Below are 22,130 nucleotides of genomic sequence, written 5' to 3' on the forward strand. Positions count from 1 at the left end.
TCGTGAAGTGTTCGTGTAGGTATCACAACCTGGCTGTGATCCAGTGCCTCTTCTCAGTCCCGGGGGCGGATAGTGATGAGGGGGTGCTCCTGTAGGCCTGGATGGGTCGATGGGACCGCTGAGGGGCGCCGATATGCGCAGAGGGTCGAGACCGCTCTTTGCCCCTAATCCCGGAGTGAGCCACCGTTCTGAATAAGAGTAGGCATTGTTTGGGACGGGGACGGAAGGACCTTGTTGCAGTTGAGCCCTGTGGACAGGACGCCACTCACCCGAGTGGTCAGCAGTCGCCACTGTGTCCTTGCTTGGCCTTGCCTGTCTACTTGCTGGGGATCTGAGGTCGACTGGCTCCTCTTGCGATGGTCTGAGGTTCTCACTGTGCTGTCCTGTCCTTGTGGAACCGCTGGTCGTTCTCGTGTGCTCCCTATGACCCCGGCTTACGGTATTTAGGCCGAAGTAAGCGGCACTCGTGGGATTGATAAGGCGTCGTTCCTCAGTCTCGAGGGCATATGCTTCGTCTCTCGGTGGCTCCAAGGGACCGGCTGTGTCGTGGGGTCGTCTACCGGTGACGTCATTACCGCCGGAAGCCGTAGTTCGTTGAGCGTTGTTCGACGATGCTGATGTTGTCGGATCGGTCTTACGTTTCGTGCGACCTCTTCCTCTTGTTGGGACTGGTAGTTCTGTGGTGTCCGAATCCTTTGGTCGGGTTGAGACCGCTTTCTTAGCCACGGACCGATGGGTCTTGGCCTGGCGTCCCTTCCTGCGATGCTTCTCGACTAACGGTGTCGTGCCCGTTGTCTCCCCCGGTGCTACTGCAGCTTCTTCGGACTCCACCTCACGTGGAATGAGATTGGGGGCCATGCGGGAGGCACCCGGATGGTGTCCGTGTCCTGGCTGGGATGTATGTGGAAATGGGGCCTCCATTGCTTGGGGCTGGTAAGCTGCCATCACTGAAGCGGAGTTGAGGCGAAGGGGTTTTTGTTGGGATCAATCGCAGTGGCGCTGTAAGGTGGATGAACTTGAGAGAATACACAGAGCCCGTCAGCATTACAGCAATGCATTTTTTTTTTTTTTGAAACAGATCTGCCGGGGTACCAGCGAAAGGTAATAGGCAGCATTTCTGGGAGTTGCCGCAAGGACCTGGGGGGGCGGCGGGGGATGTCCGGGGGGGGGGGGGGGGGGGGGGGCAGGGAAGGAGCGGGCGGCGGGGGCCAACGGGAACAGCACCGCGGGGCAGGGGGCCTGCGGGTAGCAGGTGGTGGTGGGGGGTATAATCAAGTCGCCCGCGCGTGGGGGGCCGGGGCGCAGGCGGGGGGGGGGCAGGGGGGGGTACATGGCGGGGGGTCCGGGCCCGGCTAGGGTTACTTATATATATATATATATATATATATATATATGCACAAGTATATATGCATGCACAGAGATATATGATGATTTTTTTTTTTTTTTTTGGGATGACCCGCGCCCGGGGGGGGGGGGTGTGTCCGGGCCGCGGGGTTGAGGGGGTAGCTGGGAGGGGGACGGGACGCACGCGGCGGCGATGGGGGCCGGCGAGTTGGACCGTTCTTCTTTTTGCTTTTTTTTTTTTTTTTTTTAAATCTCCCTCGCCCGGCAGGGAAGTCCGGGCTGGGATAGAGGCCAGCGATACCGGTGCCTGTGGTTGGTTTTTTTTTTTTTTTTTTTTTTAATATATCTTCTGCGGGCAAGGGCGGAAGCAAGGGCCGCGCGGCGCGTGCAGGGCGCAAGGGCAGGCGGCGCGTGCGGGGGGCGGCGGCGGAGAAGCAGCTCCGCCGCGGGGGAAGCAGGGAGGATAGCGGCTCTCCCGCGGCAGGTGCGTGGGGGTAACGCGGCGGCGGGGGTGGTGGGGGGGGGTGCGGCGGCAGCGGGAGGGGGGCACGCGGCTGGAGCAGCTGGGGGGGGGCAGGGGATGGATGTGAGAGGGCTCCCTCCCTGCGTGGAGGGCCCCGGGGGGGGGGGCGCGGCGCACGGGAGCTGTTGGGCAGGCGGGGCGGGGAGCGGAACGGGGGCCGGCGGCGTGCAGGGGGGGGGATGCATGGATCGCCGCGCCCGGTGTGGGGTGCGCGGGTCACTGAGGGGGGGGGCCAGCGAGATGAGAGTTTTTGTTTTTTTTTTGTAAATCTAAGCCGGCGTGGTAAGCCGGGCCGCGAGCGGCTAGCTGGGATGGGGGCCGGCGAGCGGCACGGCGGGAATGGTTGCTGCGGGGGGGGGGGGGGGGGTACTCACGCGGCGGCGATGGTGGTCGGGGTGGACAGCGATGCGATCCCGGGAGCGTCGGCAGGCAAAGAGGGAGCTGCCGGCGCTCCCTGGGAACCTAATCGGCTGGGTTCCAGCCGATTGGTTCCCTTCCTCTCAGGGAGCCAATTGGGGCTCCCGGCCTGCCTCCCCGAGGACCGGATTCGTCCTCGGGGATAGCAGCCAATGAGCGGGCACGCTGGCGCGGGCATGCGCACGCAGCGGCCCGCTTTCCCCCTTGCAACCTCCCCCCCCCCCCCCCACCCCAGGTGCCGGCGCGGCGTGTGCCTGGCACCCACATTATGCCCGGGCACCCCGATACTTCGTCGGGGTGCCCTTCTCAACTAGTGAAGCTCGAGGAATTGTTTAAGGTTTGGCAGATACGATTTAATGCTGAAAAAAGCAGAGTAATGTATTTAGGATGTAAAAACATTAGGGAAAGATACAGTATTGAAGGTGAAATACTAAGCACAAAGAGAGTGAGATCTGGGGGTAATTGTATCTGATGATTTTAAGGTGGCCAAACAGGTGGATAAAGCGATTGGTAAAACTAGAAAGATGCTTGATTGCATAGGAAGAGGAATGGTTAGCAGAAAAAGGGAGGTGACATTGCCCCTGTATAGGTCCCAGGTGAGACCTCAATTGGAATACTATGTACAATTCTGGAGACTGCACCTTTAAAAGGATATAAACAGAATGGAGGGTGGCTACTAAAATGGCTAGTGGTCTTCATTTAAAACAGTGGTTCCCAACCCTGTCCTGAATATTCATTGTGGATATCTTGAAACCCCACTGGCTGGGGGTTCCCCAGGACAGGGTGGGAACTACTGTTCTAAAACATGGGGATAGACTTAAAACTCCAGTCCTTGAGTGCCACAAACAGGCCAGGTTTTCAGGATATACACAATGAATATGCAGGAGATAGATTTGCATACAATAGAAGCAGTGCATCAAATCTCTCATGCATATTCATTGTGGATATCCTGAAAACCTGGCCTGTTTGTGGCACTCGAGTACTGAAGTTCGCCATCACTGCCCTAGAGGAAAGGAGAGATAGGGGAAATACGATAGAGACATTCAAATATCAAAGATTTCCATGCACAGGAGGTGAGCTTTTTTCAGTGGAAAGGAGAGGGGTCATGAGATGAGGTTGAATGAGGCTAGACTCAGGAGTAATCTTAGGAAATATTTCTTTACAGAGAGGACGATGGATGTGTGAACAGTCTCCCAGTGGAAGTGGTGGAGACAAAAACAATATCTGAATTCAAGAAAACATAGGCAGGCGTTAATTTCTGAGAGTAAAATGGCCGCACATTTTACTTTTTGTATCGTGGGTGATTAATAGGCTCATCAACATGTATTTGCATGTGATGAGCACTATTAGTTTCGGGGGGGGTTGGCCATGTGTTTTCCACGTGCTATTACCCCTTACAGTATAAGGGGTAATAATAGCATGTCAAAAACGCACGGCCAAATGGGTGCTAAACAGTGCGCTCGGCCGAGCGCACCATTCTGTATCGGCCTGATAGTTTTACATTTACACGAGTAAATCCTTTTAAAATTACCTCCTAAGAGTGTAAGTTGCCAAAAAACCTGTCAAATTGGCTCATGAACTGTATCATGCATCATACATTGCTATATTCTAGCTGGTATTCAGATCACCAACTCTATCGAGGCTCATCAAGTGAGAGCCATGGTGACTTCAGTGGGTCACCTAAGGGCCTCCTCAATTTGAAGTAATCTGCAAAGCTTCAGCTTGGTCTTCTGTGCACACCTTCACATCCCGTGTGGAGAGATGACAGTAGTTTTAGGAATGCAATTCTGCACAGCCTATTCTCCCAGTAGTCCATACTCCACTAGTAGGACCGGGCTATTATTTGGTATGTGCTCTGCTATACAATTGTCAACTTGAGTAATTCAGCCCTGCTTGTTGGTGTAGAACGCCAGTTTGATTTATCTGTAGACAGCAGGATGAATTGGCCATGCTTATTTCCTGGCCGCCTCCTTGGAGAGTTAGTTGACTGCCTCGCTAAAGCTTATTAAGCTTTGAAATTGATAATAGGCTCATGAAGCAGCGTGTGCACAGAACCATCATGCATGCTCAGTAAACTTATTCCAGAGCTCTGAGAGATGGGTTCATTCAGTGCTGTTAGATGTCATCACCCACATGTCATAGCTAGTTCATCTTGCCTTCTACGGAGAGCCCTGTTTACAGGTGAGCAAACTTGCTTTATAGAACCATTTTATGGGTCCTATGTGCTAACCTGCATTATTTTGCACATGAGCGTTGAATGTGCTTAACAAATGGTTGCCAACTGCCCGGTATTGGACGGGACAGCCAGGTTTTCAGGCATTGAGTGCAGCATCCAGTCAGAAGTATTGACCAGACACAAAAAGTCTGGTTTTGCAGGTTGCTGTTCCTATCTCCCACAGCCTCTTACCTAGGCTCCGACCCTGCCTTTCTCACCCTCTATCAGAGGAGAGTGGTGCTGTATCCCTGCCTGATGCTGTGATTCGACAGCATGGGGAAAGGAGGCGGGGCACAGCCTTCAGCTCCCAGTGGTTCTGCAGATCTCCACAACAGAAATTCTCTGGGTCCAATCCCCTCTCTCTCATGTGTGCTGTGCTTGGATGGCATAGGTTGAGGAGGCGGGGTTCAGCACAGTCCTCAGTTTCTAGTGGCTACTTAGATGTCTGAGCAATGGCCCTCTTGATCCCAGCCCCTCCCTCACAGCATGCTGGGCCAGGATCCAGGATAGGAGCTCCAATGAGACCTATTGAGACATAGGCACAGGGGAGAAGGTGGACTGACAGACAGAGGTACAGGCTGGGGAGAAAAGAGAGACAGTGAACAGAGTCAATGATATGATGGGAAGCATGGGATGGTTGAGATACAGGAGGGCATGGAGGGATTGATCTCATACTCAGTCCAGCCAATAGCTGTCTGGAAGTCACTCTGTAGACTATCCTTTCCTCCCTCAGGTTTCACTCTGGACCCACACCTTGTCCCTTAGCAATTTGTAAGTTACCTGGTGTTAAAACATATAGGGGCCGATGCAATATAGTGCGCTTAGCCTAGTGCACAGCTTGACATGGTAGAATAACTCCCGATGCAATAATGAGATTAACACATTGTGTAGCTACTAGTGCTCATCGCATGTAAATGCCATATAAATGAAGCTATTAGCTGTTGCAAAAAATCACCATGCACCTGACGTGCACGTTTTAATGCACAAAAAATGCCAGCCCCAGAGTTGGCATTGTCTTGATGCGCCCCAAGCGTCCACATAAAAGGAAAAATTACTGCTTTTCTGTGGTTGCTCCTACTTAATAAAGTCGCGATACTAAGTAGAAGGAACCACAGAAAGCAGCATCAGGAGAAAAAAAAAGATGGCAATCAGGTTAGGAAAACAGACGCTCAATTTATGAGTGCCATTTTCCTAACTCATGTGCAGCATGTCTCCTGGGCATCCGATGCCAATAAATATACTGTGGTAGGAGCAGGGGATTTCTCATGAAATGGACACCACAGAGAAGTTCCATGCATTTTGTTGCAGTTACCAATCCTTTGAGATATTAAAAATTTACCAGTTTACATTTTCAGTCCTGTAAAGGAGTGCCTTACTGCCTTTGTCCTAACATGTGGCATTTCATTAACATTGCATCAGGTGCCCAGGAGAGGTGGATGGATGTGCGTTAGGAAAACGGTGCCTCAATATGAGTACCTGTTTTCCACGCACTTTTATTGCATCGGCCCCATAATGTACAGCAGTAGTCCCTCTCTCCGTGCCTGAACCCCCTTCTTAGCCCTTTCCCTTTCCCAAACTGTCTCCCCTCCCCCCACCTATAATCTTCCTGCTCCACATTGGCCTGTTGCTGGGTTGCCCAATGCCCCAAGCAGTGTGGGTAGCATGGCTGGCCATTAGGGGAGGGGGCAGTACCTCCTTATTAACATGACTGGCCAGCTTGTTCCACTGCAATGGAGACATGCAGCACTGGTGCTCAAGCCCCTGATGAGATGTCTTAGTGTCCCCGGGGGCTGGCACCTTGGGTAGTTGTCTACCCCTCCCGACATCCCTAGCTTCCCTCTATTTCCCTTCCTTCCTGCCCAGAATGTTTCTTACCCTCTGAGATCAAGTGTGAGAGAGAGGGAGCATGTGTTTGTGAGTAAGAGAGGAGAAAGTTTGTTCCCTCCGCTATCCCCTAATAATCCACGAGATATGAAATGGGGAGCAGCTGAGTGGCAGGGTGCCTTGAAAGGCTGGAAGAGAAACTGTTGCCTGTGTACAGCCCATCAGCTCATTATTGCCCTTTAATACATACATAAATAACACTGTTTAGATAGTTCACTTTCACTAGCAGGGTCTAAAATTTATGCAAATGAGGGGGGGGGTTACCATCTCTTCCCCTTTTCCAGTCCTTGAGTGTCCAGTCCTGGTCTGTGGTAAAGCTGGCAACCCTAGTTTAATGCATATATGCAGTGTGAATAAATTGTTGTTGGGCTAAAATTACACTAAGATGGTCATACTAAATATAATGTAAGAATGTTACATTTCAGCATGGCCACATATGGTGGTAATGAGCTGTTTAGCCATTATCTGCTATTTCTAACTTGTGCTAGAGAAAGCGCCAGGGTCCTAGGTGTAGTTAAATGATTCTGCATGGCAGGATCGGCATAAAACCATTCAACCTTGAGGGCAAGGTGGAGCCTGTCCCCAGGCTCCCTCCCTTTCCAGAACCCTTCCCTACATCAAGAAACAGCCTCAACAATTCCCCCACCACCCCCAAACAAAAAATCTCCAGTGCCATCTTGAATTTTCCAGTGAACATGGAGGTTCAGGTTGGCATTGAGAGGATCCCAGAAAGGGGGTAGACTTGGGGGGGGGGGGGGGGGGGGGAGACACGATTATGGTTGTCAGGGGGTGTCAGAAGTGTGTGTATGGGGGTGGGAGGTTTGTCTGGAGGGGGATTGGCGAGACTGAGAGACAGTAGGGGCACGTTCCATCCCTACCACACTTGCAGGCCGATACAGTACAGTGCGCTCTGGTGGAGCGCACTGTTAACCCACGGTTGGACGCGCGTTTTTGACGCGCGTCCAACCCCCCAAACCTAATAGCGCCTACAAATGCATGTTGATGGCCCTATTAGGTATTCCCGCGCGATACAGTAAGTAAAATGTGCAGCCAAGCCGCACGTTTTACTTTAAGAAATTAGCGCCTACCCAAAGGTAGGCGCTAATTTGCACCCTCCGACTTAATATCATGGCGATATTAAGTCGAAGGCCCCAAAAGTTAAAAAAAAGTAAAAAAATAAAAAAATAAAAATTTAAAATGGGCTTGCGGGTTGAAACCCGGACGCTCAATTTTGCCGGCGTCCGGTTTCCGAACCTGTGGCTGTCAGCGGGCTCGAGAACAGACGCCGGCAAAATTGAGCGTCGGCTGTCAAACTTGCTGACAGCCGCCACTCCTGTCCAAAAAGAGGCGCTAGGGATGCGCCAGTGTCCCTAGTGCCTCTTTTTGCCGCGGACCCTAATTTAAATAAATTAATTTACTGTATTGCGCACACAGGAGAGTGTCCTATGCGCACGCCGGGAGAGCTCTCCCGCGATTTTTACTGTATCGGCCCGTTAGTTAGCATGGGGATCCAGGGCGATGAAAAGCACAATGGTGCTAAACTAGCTGTGCTCGCTGTAATATAGCTATTTTAGTGCCACATTCTGTATCTCATTACCTTATTATATAATGAGGGCAGTTTTCAAAACTGCGGGCAGGTGCATGGTCCACAGGTAATTTTCCCACAAATTCTGCAACAGTTCTCCCGGGGGAAGTACGCACATACTTTTCCTTTGAGAATTGCCCAAGGAAAAAACTCCCACAGAGATCTGCACTTTCTTTTCTGTGGGTATTGTTTCCCTCAAAAACATGCACAGTTCTCCCAGCCTAACCCTGCTGTGGGAACACCGCCACAAAAATGTGGGTAAAAGTGTGTCTGTGGTGGAACAATGTGCTTCCTTTTAACCGCTTACTGGATGGGCAGTTTACAAATCGCCCTTTTACTCACCTAAGTAACCATTTGCATGGGTAAATGGCTTTTGAAAATTGCCATTGGTTACAGGCAGGATTATTGCAGGTTAGTATGTAGGCCGCAACTGTTTTTTTATTTTTATTTTTGCATTTAGCTTCTGCCTTTTCATTGGTGGCTCAAAGTGAGTTACATTCAAGGACCTTATTTATTAAGCATTTTTCCCATAGAAAAAGAATAATAGAAAAGCCTTAGTAAACCAGGATCTAAGGGGCCCATTTACTAAAGGTTTTCTTCCATTATGTGTTTATGGGAAAAATGCTTAGTAAATAACGGCCCTAAGTTTGTACCAAGGCCATGGAGGGTGAAGTGACTTGCCCAACTCAGGTGATACAAATTATACAGTAAAGGCAATATTTCAGTAGTCAGAATATAGATCAGCCTTCTTGCTTTGATGTAACGGTGCATTCTACATTGGTGCGACTTCTCCGCATGTGCCTCTAGTGTTACCAGGTTTATGCAGATTTTTTATGCACTCCACCCCTTTTTTTTTGGTTGACTTACAGAAATCTTCCAGCAGAGAGATCAGACCACAAAGTCATCAGTGTTGGTTCTTGGTTGGCAAGCAGGAAATTTTAAATTTCATGCAACCATTACCTTCCAGTGCTCAAGCATATCCCTCTGGAACACACCTTATCTCAACTTGTGTGGGGAACAAATGAGAAACAGTTGTCCTTGAGGTCACCTTTTTCTGCTGTAGATCACACTTTTGCTGAGCTGTATAGGTAAATCCTTTATAGTCACCTCAGAACTTTTAGCTTAATTGAACCCATCAATCTCCCTCGGCCCATGGATGTTTTTAAGGTTGTTAATTCCAATTGTTACACTTCAAAGCAGCATGTGGTATTTTTTATTCAGTACAAGGACGCTAATTGTTTCTAAAGATAAAAGAGAGAAGAATCCTGGATGTGTACCATTAATGATGAAGAAATGTCTTCTTTCAAAATAACCAGAAATAGGGACAGGGGCTTAGAAACTGAGACTTCAGCAAACCAAAATACTAAATATAGGCAGTATGGCAGTGGTTTCAGTTATGCACAGTCAAAAGGAGCTGCACATTTTCTATTCCTAGTCTGACCTGGCATAGCACCAGAGTATGAGCAGGGAGTTTATGAAGTCATAAACTGATGGGTTTTCTGTGCTATTTGCTGACCTCTTCAGCTCAGCTGTACAAGCTGAATGGAGGGCAAATACTCTTCCTGTCCTCTGCGTAGGGGAATGTATAATGCCATTTAGTGATTAGAGGCAATAAAAGCCCTCTTTTTTTTTTTTTCCACTTCATCATCATATCATTATTGCTTATTTATATCATGCGTTTCCAATGGGAGAGTTCAAAGTATGTTACAACAGGTTAGGATTACAATGGGTGCATAGTAGGTTGGGTAAACAGAGTGCATAGTAACGGCACCTTTCCTGGCGTGTAGCCAGATGGACTCAGAACGAATGGGTATAGTATCCGCGTGCTAGCAGTTGGAGACGGATCTGACGTCAGCACGGGCGTATATATACCCCCACAGGAAGCGTAGCAACTTAGTAATTTCCGTCTCCAAAGCAGTTTGGAGAGCCTGCACGCTCGTTGAGCGTGTTTTCCAAATCTACTTTCTATTTTCTATTTTCTACTTTCTTTCAACTTCTAGTTGTAGTTTCCCGGGGTGATTTCCGTGATCCCCCGGAGGTCTAAGTCCTCGGTCCGGTGGCCGAATCGCAGCAGGGACATAGCCCCCGGGCGAGGTTCGGGTGAGGCATACGAGGCGCCTCGGTCCCGGCGTGGACGAGGCAGCGGGTGCATATCCTCAAATGCGGCAGTGAAGGTACTTGCCCTCTCCCCCCGCAGCCGGAGACCGCCCGGGTTCCAGCCGGGAAGCGCCGAGGATCAGGTAAGGCATACATCTCTTATTTCTGGTCTCCGAGGAACAGAGGATCGGCGGTGTGGCACGCCGTGGAGGGCGCCATTTTGTGGGCCTTGTTCAGGTATTGAGCGCCCGTAATAGGCGCGGCTCTATTCCTCCTTGTGCGTATATTGCCTTATTACTGAGAGCATATTGAGTGCCACTGAGCGTGTATTGCTAACCGCTTATTGCGGAGAGACTATTGAATGCCATTGAGCGGGTATTACTAACCGCTTATTGATGAGAGCCTATTGAAAGCCATAGAGCGTGTATTGCTAACCGCTTATTGCTGAGAGCCTATTTAAAGCCATAGAGCGTGTATTGCTAACTGCATATTGCTGAGAGCATATTGCATATTATTATGGTTAAGCGCCTGTTGTATTAAGCGCATATTGCTGCCACATATTATTATTATTGTGCGCCTGCTGTATTAAGCGCATATTGCTGCCGCATACTATTATTGTTGTGCGCCTGTTGTATTAAGCGCATATTGCTGCCGCATACTATTATTATTGTGCGCCTGTTCTATTAAGCATATATTATTGCCGCTTCTCATTCAGCGCATACTTTTCCATGGAACTGAACGCCTCAGCGTCTTCAGTGGCGGCGCCGCCTGCCTAAGGCATTAAAGCCCTTGGCCTCTGCTCTGCATGCCAGCTTAGAGCCACGCACAGTGAAGAGCCAGACTCCCTATGTGCCCAATGTGAGGAGGCTGTGGGACCCTCGGGCCAGGACCAGTCTCAGCCACGATTTGCTGACAGTACCCCAGGGGCTACCCCGGATTTAGCGGGCAGTCTCGACCAATCAGGAATCCCGGGGGATCTTGTACCCCGGCGATTAGAGGCTGCTTCCATTTCCTGGGTGGATCTCTTTAAGGGGATTCATGCCTTTGTACAGATGCAAACGGCTTCCCGTCCAGGCCCTGCGGTTCCTGCTGTTCCTGCGGTTGCTGCGGATCCTGCGGTGGCTGCGACTGTGGTGGCTGCTGCGGCTGCCGCTGCGGTGGCGGCTCCTGCGGATCCTGTTCCTGGACCCTCACGCCCTTATCGTGAGCGGGTCCTCCCACCGCTGGACAGTCCAGATCAGTCAGACCAGGAGGTTTCACCGGATGAGTCCGAACTCCCGGACAAGGGGGAACTTCCCCCAGGGATTGAGCCATATAGAACCATGAGGCGGTTCTTCCCTAAGGAGGATCTCTCCGACCTGGTGTCTCAGTGTCTGGCGGAGTTGGATATTACAGGTCCCAGCGCTATGGTACCCGCTGCGCAGAACCCCCTGCTGGAAGGTCTTCGTCCTACAGCCCGCCATTTTCCATTCTTGCAAGCAGCACAACAACTGATAGATTTAGAATGGGCGGCACCAGCAGCTTCCTTCAAAGGGGGCCGGGCCCTGACGGGCATGTACCCATTGGCACCGGCTATCCAGGACCTGCTGGCGTGCCCTCAGGTGGACGCCTTGATTAGCGCTGTGGTCAAGCGCACTTCCATTCCAGTTGAGGGGGGGACGGCCCTCAAGGAGCCTCATGACCGGCGACTGGACGCCATTCTGAAACAGACCTTTGAGGTGGCAGCTCTATCTTTGCGGATCGCGACCTGCTGCACAGTGGTGACGCGTGCCTGTTTGTCACAGGTTAGGAACAACGCTCCAGCAGCTGACATGGAGTCAGCTCTTTCGTTCCTCATGGATGCTGCATCAGACCTAGTCCGGACAACAGCTAAGGGGATCTCATCCTCCGTAGCCGCCAGGAGGCAGCTCTGGATCCGGAGATGGTCGGCTGATGCGCCTTCAAAGACACGCCTCACCAGATTGCCCTTTAAGGGCTCTTTCCTATTTGGCAGCGGCCTTGATAAACTGGCCAGTACATGGGGCGCCTCTCCAGTGCCTAGACTGCTGGAAGATCGGTTCAGAAGGGGCCAGCGCGCCTTTCCAAGGCCCTCCAGGGGCAGGAGTTCACAGCGCTTTGTTCCTTACAGGAATCGCTACCAGGCACCACGTCCTCAGGCCAGGAATCAGTCCTTTCGGACCAAGCAGCGCAAGAGGGGAGCAGGCCCGGGCTCAGGTCCCGGCCGCGCCTCCCAATGAGAATCCGCCGATTCATCTGGGGGACGGAGCCATAGGGGGCAGGTTAACCCTCTTCTACCCCAGATGGGTCGAGATCACGTCGGACCAGTGGGTCCTCGCCATTATCCGAGAGGGATATTATCTGGACTTTCATCATCTCCCTCCGGACAAGTTTGTGGAATCGTCATGTCTCATACACAAGAAGGCAGCATTGGAAGCTACCTTGGCGAGGCTCCTGTCCTTGAACGCTATCATCCCAGTACCTGCCTGGGAAGTGAATTCTGGACACTATTCCATTTATTTCATGGTACCCAAGAAAGGGGGCACTTTTCGGCCTGTACTGGACCTCAAGTCTGTCAATCGATACTTACGGGTCCTGAGGTTTCGCATGGAAACTCTGCGCTCCGTCAAGACCGCAGTACAGCCAGGAGAATTCCTCTCGGCGTTAGACTTGTCGTTGTCGGAAGCCTACCTGCATATTCCGATCCATCCGGATCATCAGCGCTACCTATGCTTCAAGGTTTTGGGTCACCACTTCCAATTCCGGGCTCTGCCCTTCGGATTGGCCACGTCACCGCGGACCTTCACCAAGGTGGTTGTCGTGGTAGCAGCGGCCCTCAGGCAGGAAGGAATTCTGGTCCATCCTTACCTAGACGATTGGCTGATCAGGGCGAAATCTCGAGAGGAGAGTCATCGGACAACCGACAGAGTGATCGCCCTTCTGGAAAGCTTGGGCTGGGTAATCAACCTCAGCAAGAGTTGCCTACAGCCTTCCCCATCACTGGAATACCTGGGAGTACAGTTCGACACGCAGGCAGACACAATCAGTCTCACTACCAAGAGAAGGTTGAAACTTCAGACGCGTATCCAGTACTTGATGGGAGCCAGTCGGCCCATAGCTTGGGATTATCTGCAGGTTCTTGGTCTCATGGCATCCACCCTGGAAGTGGTACCTTGGGCAAGGGCCCATATGAGACCTCTACAACACTCCCTGCTCTCTCGCTGGAGCCCTCGCCTACGGAACTATTCCACGCACCTACCTCTGCCTGCCAGAGTCCGGACACAGTTACGGTGGTGGCTGCAGTCCGACCACATGAGCAAGGGGTCGAGGATGTCCTCCCCCACATGGACTCTGCTCACCACAGATGCCAGCCTGAGCGGCTGGGGAGCACACTGCGAAGGACTCACCGCACAAGGGCGGTGGCGCGGAGAAGAGTCAGCGTGGAACATCAACCGTCTAGAGACTCGGGCAGTCTGATTGGCATGCCTTCGATTTGCTCACAGACTGAAGAACAGAGCAGTCAGAGTGATGTCCGACAACGCCACCACGGTGGCATACATCAACCGTCAGGGCGGAACCAGAAGCCGACAAGTATTTCTGGAGATCGCCCCACTGATGGTTTGGGCAGAGGCGCATCTTCAGGACATCTCCGCCGTCCACATTGCCGGGAAGGACAACACCACGGCAGACTTCCTCAGCAGAGAACGTCTAAATCCTGGAGCGTGGCAGCTGTCACCCACAGCCTTCCAGATGATTGTGGATCACTGGGGGATTCCGGACATGGATTTACTGGTGGACGTCCAATGCTCAAGTACCCAGATACTTCAGCCGCAAGCGCGATCTGTTCTCCCATGGAATCGATGCCCTGGTTCAGCCGTGGCCTCCAGGGACTCTGCTATACGCCTTTCCTCCGTGGCCTCTGCTGGGCGCCATCATCCACAAGATTCAGAAACACCGGGGCCTAGTTCTTCTAGTGGCACCAGACTGGCCAAGAAGACCCTGGTACGCGGACATAAGAAGACTACTGGCAGGGGAGTCCCTTCCCCTGCCTCCTCTCCGGGACCTTCTAAGTCAAGGTCCCATCCTCTATGAGGATGCAGCTCAATTCTCTCTTACGGTCTGGCCATTGAGAGGGCTAGACTGAAGAAAAGGGGTTACTCGGAGCCTGTGATAGATACACTCCTCCGAGCTCGCAAGTTTTCCACATCCCTCACCTATGTAAGGATCTGGAGAGTATTTGAAGCATGGTGCGACACTCATGGCACCAATCCACATGTGACCACAATCCCTATTGTGTTGGATTTCCTGCAAGATGGACTTCAGAAGGGTCTCTCCCTCAGCTCCATCAAGGTTCAGGTGGCTGCGCTGTCTTGCTATGGCCCCAGGAGGGATGACAAGACCATCGCCAAGCACCCAGATGTTTCTCGCTTCCTGCAAGGAGTCAAGCATGTTCGTCCGCCACTGAAGTGGCCCGTACCTTTATGGAACCTCAACCTTGTTTTGGATTTCCTCGCGGGATCCACCTTCAGACCCCTTCGGGGCCTGTCTCTCCATTCTCTAACCTTGAAGATGGTGTTCTTATTGGCGGTGTGTTCCTCACGCCGCGTCTCAGAGCTACAAGCACTGTCCTGCCGTGATCCCTTTCTGCGAATCACCCCAGAGGCTATCCATCTTTGCATGGTTCCCTCCTTTTTACCTAAAGTGGTTTCACAGTTTCACCTTAATCAGACTACATCCTTGCCTACCACGGCAGGTTTGAAGAAATCTGAAGAAGGACGTTTGCTACGCCATCTCGACATAGGCAGACTGCTGCCTAGATATCTGGAAGTGACACAAGAACTACGAAAGACAGACCATCTGTTCGTCCTGCACAGCGAGAAACGACAAGGGGAAGCGGCCTCTCGGCCCACCATCGCCCGCTGGATTAAAGAAGTTATCAGAGCAGCTTACGTGGAGGCCGGGAAGTCTCCGCCTCTACAGGTCAAGGCTCATTCTACCAGAGCACAAGCGGCATCCTGGGCGGAATCCAGGATGCTGTCGCCTGCAGAAATCTGTAAAGTGGCGACATGGTCCTCCCTCCATACCTTCTCCAGGTTCTACCGTCTGGATGTCCAGGCCAGGGAGGACTCAGCATTTGCGAGGGCGGTACTACATGGTCCTCAGGCAGCCTCCCGCCCAGGCTGGGAGTAAAGCTTTTGTACATCCCATTCGTTCTGAGTCCATCTGGCTACACGCCAGGAAATGTTGAGATTACTTACCTGATAATCTCCTTTTCCTTAGTGTAGACAGATGGACTCAGCATCCCGCCCAGCTGCCTGTGTACATGGATTTCACCGATTCAAGGTAAGCCATGTCCTCTGTTTCCATAAGAGCGTACACTCTACCAGGTGTCAACGCCTTCCGGTTGGGAATGCTGGCGTCTCCAGCTATTATCAATCGGTCAGGGGAATTCTGTTTCACTTTTCACTGAGCGTCAGTACACACATCCATAACAGCTTTTGCAAGGAAGATTAGTAAGTTGCTACGCTTCCTGTGGGGGTATATATACGCCCGTGCTGACGTCAGATCCGTCTCCAACTGCTAGCACGCAGATACTATACCCATTCGTTCTGAGTCCATCTGTCTACACTAAGGAAAAGGAGTTATCAGGTAAGTAATCTCAACATTTTGTTTAAGGTACAGCAGGAGGTCAAGCATAGTCAATATTAATCAGCAGGTATAATCTCAGGGGTGCGATATCCATGTGTATGGTACAATATGAGTCTTTTAGAACTGTCATTAAATAAAGCAAATAGGGTAGAATAAATAAATTAGAATCTGAGCCTGAATTAAGCCTAAAATATTGTGAATTGACTATGGTAGTCTGCTGATCCTTATGAGAGACCTATGCTGTTTCATTTAGTTCACTCGTAGCATGTCTGTTTCCTGCAAGGCATACAGGATTCTTAAATGTATTCTTGAAAAGTAACCTGGCCAACCCAGTGGCTCCAGTAGCAGTGTTGTGCACTGCCATGCAGAAGGACCTTAGCTCAAGTTGGACCTTTTACTCCCTGGGTCAACCGGGGCTGAAAATGCACTGGAGGCGGCGTTCCCAGCCTATTGTGGTTGGGGGCAGGGGGAGTCGGTCATTGTTAAAGGCAGTACCTGGTAGGTGGATTTATAGCACAGCACAGGGTTCTGGAAGGAGCTCTAGTGCATGGCATCCAGCCTCAGGGCAGTTATTACAAAGGCCTGATTAGGAACCGTGGGAGAAAAGCAGACTTATGGCACCAGAATCTCAGCCTTGGTTCCGAAGAAAAAGGAGGAACTACCGGGCCAAGAAGAATAATCATCTGGAACTGTGCTATATTAAACACTTTTTTTTTTCTTTTTTTTTTCTTTTCAGCCATTGTTGTGTACAGACTGCCCTGGACCTGGAACTACAGTAAATTCCTAATGAAATGTATCCATGCCGGGTTGCACATTATAGTGCTGGCTCTTGCGACTGTGTCTCTGGTAGCTGTCTTTGATTTTCACAACAGCAAGAACATTCCCAACATGTACAGTATGCACAGCTGGGTCGGACTGACTGCGGTGATATTGTATGGCTTGCAGGTCAGTTTCTTCCGTTTTTGTTTTCTCATATTTTGGTAAGGCAGAAGGCTAGGTGCCCTGGGCATTTGAAGGAGGACCACTACAGGTATTGTAAAGATATCCGTGGGTAGACACCTTGCTTACCATGGGTGGCTGTGATTTTGGAAATGACATCTGTTTTAAAAATCAGCTCTTTTTATAGTATGAGACTGCAATAATGGGATTTCAGTGATTTCTATTGTTACTACAGTGGTTGATGAAACAGGGATTATGGCAAAAGGCTGTAACTAATGCTTCTCTGGAAAACTCTGTTAGTCTCCTTTCACTTGACCTCTAGCTAGAACTCCCAAAATGCTTTTTTGGCTCATACTTGATTGTCAAGGAGTTCAATATTTTCCTACAAAATATCAAATTATTGAGGTATAATTTTAGCAAACCACATTTTTTCATATATATTATATATGTACAATTTCTCACAATGACCATTGTCTTTTAATCCAGTCCATCGCAGCATTCTATATTTGATCAGGCTGTTGATTAAGGCCTGCATCTTATCTCAGAGGAGCTGGGAGCTCGGGGCATAGAAAGATGTGAGTAATTCAAAGCTGTACTGCTAGGTATTTTGAATCTATATCTAACTCCCAAACACAGCATTTTACAATGGATGAAAAGAGCCGCACCCAAAAGGAACCCAGAATCTAAACCTACTCTTGAACCCCACTGAGAAAAGAGCTGAGTCGCCAAAATGCTGGTGTATTTATTTTATTCAGAATCTGGTTCTTTCTCTCCCTTCCACTGTTCTTCACTGCTTGCAAATGGCATCTGGCTCAGTTAAGAATTCTTTTATGGTTTCATCAAGAGACTGTAAGAAAACAGAAGTAAGAAAACAAATCCGCTCTTAAAAGAAAACCTAAATTAAAACACTCCTCACAAAGAACTGAATGCAGTATGAATCTCGGTGAAGAGAGAGTGCTTCATGCTGAACACAATCCTTAAACTAAAAGGAGCAAACCTTAAATCCGGACCACAAGATACTACATCTACCCTGTTTGAGTCTTAAGCAGCCTGATGGGTTTGCTCCAGCTGAGCCTAGAGCTGCTGATGTTCATCCAGATGACTGACGTTCACTTATAAAACTGGCTGCGTTACATTCATTCACACACCATGTCTGGAAGTCCCAGAAACTGGAATCACAGAATTATGCATTCAGTTTTCTGCAGTTGCAACTAGAAAGACAATGATTAATCTTGCAGGAAAAATTGTACATAACATTTCTTTCTTTCTGTTGGCCAAGCAGTTGCTGTATATATAATATTTAGGATACCAATTTATTTTTTTAAATTATAAATCTACTGAAAAGTCAAACATTTCTCTCTAATCAGCCCAAACTATGAACAGAAAATCTTCCTTTTGAAATAGAGGGGCATAAAAATGACCTTTCAAAACTGTCTAGTTTTTTTTTTTTTTTTTGGGGGGGGGGGTTGGTAAATGTAAATCCAGATTGAAATTAAAAGCTGTCCAGGGTACTTTCTGCACATGTAAATTCCTAATTTTACCCATTTAATCTCTCTTCAGGTTTGCATATCTGTAAGAGCTGTTTGTGACCAAGGCTCAAAGACATACAAATTATCCCCCTCCGTCCCTCAGCTGGCTAAAGGGCTGGTATCATATGGACTATATTGTTGCAGAATACCTGGATTTGTATTCCAATCACTCCCTGGGCTAGCCCGAACCGGAGATACTGCAGACGTAGCAGTCATAACCCCTGGAGGGAGGGAGTCCTGGTTATCAGACAATGGTACATAGGGAACCCTATGAGTTCATTTTTATAGCATTGACATTCACAATTTACTGTAATCTCATAACAATTTTGTCATCAATATTACCATTTATCAGCACTTTGAAAAGGATTGATTGCTGTTAAGATGGTGGACGCTGTTATGCATTCATTATTGAGATATTCTCTTGGTGCCTGCTAAGCTGTTTGTGAGGCACACATAAAGTGGATTGTATGATAAGTGGAACAATTAGAATATACCAGGAATTGCTGAAGATATATTTGAGGTGGTGATATAACTGAGAAGGTGTGCAACGGTGCCGGTGATTGAAATTGGAGGAAGTGTGTTTTAGGTGTAATAATCTGGAGGGTGGAAGGCCGGTGGGTCTCGTCGTCTCCGGATGAAGTGGGAGTGATTTGTCCCCTGAGGAAGCTGCGGCAAAACGGGGATCCCTGTTGGGACATTGTGAACTACTCCCGTGGAAAGAATACATTTAGGATTTAAGAATTTGTGTTAAGCACTTTAAGTGAAATATGTATGGTGCATCTATTAAAAGGGAATAGATGGGGTTTTAATGGGTGGGGAGTGTATGTGGATGAGTGATTGTAGGGTATATGTGTTTTAAATGTTAATACATTGCTGCTAAATAAATGTGTATATTTTTGTATATTGGGTTGCACATGTTTTTGAAATATTGTAAACATCAGTGGATGTAATTAATAAAAATGATAAATTGATGTGTATGTATTATGTTAAGCACTGCTGATAAATGGTAATATTGATGACAAAATTGTTATGAGATTACAGTAAATTGTGAATGTCAATGCTATAAAAATGAACTCATAGGGTTCCCTATGTATGTTGTGATGTGATGAGTAGGGAGCTTGTACTCTCTCACTTTGTGATTACCATATCACACAACGGTGACATCTAGTGGTTGGGTTTAGAGCCCATGATTGCAGGGTTCCAGAAAGAGCCCTGGTGCATGGCCCCAGCGGAGAATTGGCTGGGAAGAAAGATAAAACTGGAGAAAAAAAAATCCCCTGGGTTGTTGCAAATGAAGGTTCATGGCACCTGAGCCCAACCCTGGTTCTGATTGAGGAGGAGGTAATTGCTGAGCCCACAAAATTAACAATAATATTTAATGTTTCTCCTAAAAATTAAACTTTAAAAGCAAAGAATCTCTCAGGTCAGTGAAACTCTGGGTTCTTCCAAGTGTGAAGGCAACTGGAGAGGCTTTCAAAGCATAAAACATAAGTTAATCTGAATTTTTTAATACGCTTAAATACTGCTGTATGTTTACAGCCTTTGAGTACCAATAAATCCTCTGCTTTTTTGCTTTTAGATCCTGTTTGGATTGTTGGTCTACCTCCTCCCCTACGCTCCCATGTCTGTTAGAGCTGCGCTCTTACCACTGCACAAATTTTCTGGGCTGTTGATCTTCGGGTCAGGAATTGCAACAGCTCTTATGGGAATCACAGAAAAACTTATATTTGCCCTGTAAGTATGTGTGGTTTCATTTAAATAGCTAACCTGTATTTGATAGAGTTGTGTTTTAACAAATGAATACAATCTGTCTCTTCATGGGGCATTCTTGCTCACTGCTGTCCTTAGCACTTGGGTGGCAAGTTATCGTTGGTTGTGGGATGGCTTGAGTAGAATCGAGCTGTTGTGTCGCAGTCCTCCGAAGCACATTCAGCACATCTTGAGGCATCAACGAATAGCAAAGGGTGGCTTTAATAAAGCTCAGTAACGATGCCGTGTGAAAAGGTGATGTCTTGCTAAATGAGTAATATTGTTACGGTTTTGTTTTTTAATTGGGTTTTATTTAATTCCATAGGCTTTATTGCAAATTATTTTATGTGAGCAGAAACAATTTTGTACAGATTTTCATGAAATGTGGGTAGTGTAATGCCTAGAGAAAGGTGGTCACAGTAGCCCCTAGTTCCAGGTCAGGCTTTGCTGAACCTCTGGTGGTCGCAAAGATCTTTTATCGTGTATTTCTTCAGAGTAAATCTGAGGGGGGGGGGGAAGGGGCATTTGTGACTAAAAAAGATGAGAGCAGGATATCAGTATGTGGATTCCAAGAGGCTAAAGGGGATCTCAGTACAGAGCACTTACTGATGCTGTTTAGCCCTCTTTCCTTCAGAATTGTTTAAGTAGCTTTGTCCTTACTAACTTTTTTTTTATTTTACAGAGCCGGCTCAGGCTACAGCCGATCTCCACCAGAGGCTCTCTTTGTTAATTTTCTTGGTGTTTTTATCCTCATCTTCGGAGCCTTTGTTTTCTGGATGGTAACCCAGCCGCAGTGGAAGCGTCCGCAAGAGCAGGCTCTGAAAACTCTGTCACCAAACGGAGAAAGGGCCAATGGTGCCGAGGAGGGTGCCACTCCTGCAGACTATGAAGGGGAGCTCAGCAGGGAAGCAGCCAGGAAACGATATGTCAGTCTCGATGAGGCAGGTCAAAGGTCAACCATGTAAAGGGCAGGGCAGACCAGTGAAAGCTGCAGAATCTAGCTTTATGTGGTGCCTGTGCAGATTATCCATGGATACCAAATGAAATCAGCAGCCTCCAGGAAGTCTGCACTGTATACAGAAATATAACCATAATAATATCGCCAAAAAGAAAAATGTCACTTTAGCTATTCAAATTAAACTTCTACTGTGTGTGTATATTGATGCAGTTTATCTGTCAGCAATATTAGCTAGTATCTTGGAGTAAATGCCTGAAAATAGTGGTAGTATTCCAAAAACATTTTTAAATAATGAAAGCCAGCAGTTGTAGTAGGCCAAATTGAGGAGCCTTCCTTTGGAGTTTTATTCAAAACTAAGGAGAAATAAGAATATTGAAACAGAATATGAGGGAAGATAAAAGACCATAAAGCCCACCTAGTCTGCCCATTAGTTCCCCTCCCCCTTTCCAAATTTGAGCAAATAATAGTGCTTCTGCACTGATCATTATCAGAAATGGAATTCAGCATCACCCTGAAGCAGGAATACAAGCATCAGCAACTCAATCATTCTAAAACAGTTACAATACGTACATGGATATCGCATAAAATTCACCCTTTAAGTGTGAGTCTTAAAATATTTTTAGAAGAGAACAGAAAGGACAATTGGGAGTTATCCCTGCAAACAGAGCAAGGAGAAAAACAGAATTTTGCATTTTGAAGCCTGCACATAGTGCAGCACTGCTACGTTAAAACGGGCTGGTTGCTCTCTGCTTTTGAAGTCTTAGAATAGTAAATAATGTTAATGGTAAACTAAGGCAGAATGTGTCTGATACATTTCCAGATTATGTAATGTGTTGGTTTTCATCTTAGCTTGAAGAACTTATGTCTGGAAATAGTATTTTATGTCCTGAATGGAAACACCACATCCTGTTGGCCTCATGAGAATTCTGCATTTGCAGTGAGTGTATCACTGGGTATGACATAAGCTGGAGCATGTTTTTTAAAATATGTTGCAAACAAAGCTTTAGAGCACAGAGTATTTCCAACGGAAACTGTAACTGTTAAATCTTTAAAAACATTACTCATGTAAACAAATGGTGCAAGAACAGTATAGTTAGCTTTATACAAAATAGGGAATCTGTTGTCGTGTGTTTTAAAATCTGAGGCTTCTGATGACATAAAAAGCCAATCCTGCAGTATATTAATATTCATTCTGCTATAATGGGAGGATTGGCAGATGGCTCCAGGTCATCAATAGTGGTATA

The 22,130-nt window shown here is 48.3% G+C and overlaps 1 protein-coding gene across 2 annotated transcripts in view; it reads left to right on the top strand.

Annotated features, from left to right (window-relative positions):
- LOC115093666 (cytochrome b reductase 1) overlaps nucleotides 1-21,674 on the top strand; it is a 30,563-nt gene extending 8,889 nt beyond the window's left edge. For both annotated transcript variants that reach the window (XM_029605773.1, XM_029605774.1), the window contains exons 2-4: nucleotides 16,448-16,656; nucleotides 19,759-19,913; nucleotides 20,611-21,674. In XM_029605773.1, coding sequence (XP_029461633.1) covers nucleotides 16,448-16,656; nucleotides 19,759-19,913; nucleotides 20,611-20,893 — 647 coding nt within the window. In that variant the 3' untranslated portion in view covers nucleotides 20,894-21,674. The remainder of the gene's footprint in view (nucleotides 1-16,447; nucleotides 16,657-19,758; nucleotides 19,914-20,610) is intronic.
- The last annotated feature ends 456 nt before the right edge of the window (nucleotides 21,675-22,130 follow it).

The sequence above is a fragment of the Rhinatrema bivittatum genome, chromosome 6 (assembly GCF_901001135.1).
Source record: "Rhinatrema bivittatum chromosome 6, aRhiBiv1.1, whole genome shotgun sequence".
NCBI classification, from domain to species: domain Eukaryota; kingdom Metazoa; phylum Chordata; class Amphibia; order Gymnophiona; family Rhinatrematidae; genus Rhinatrema; species Rhinatrema bivittatum.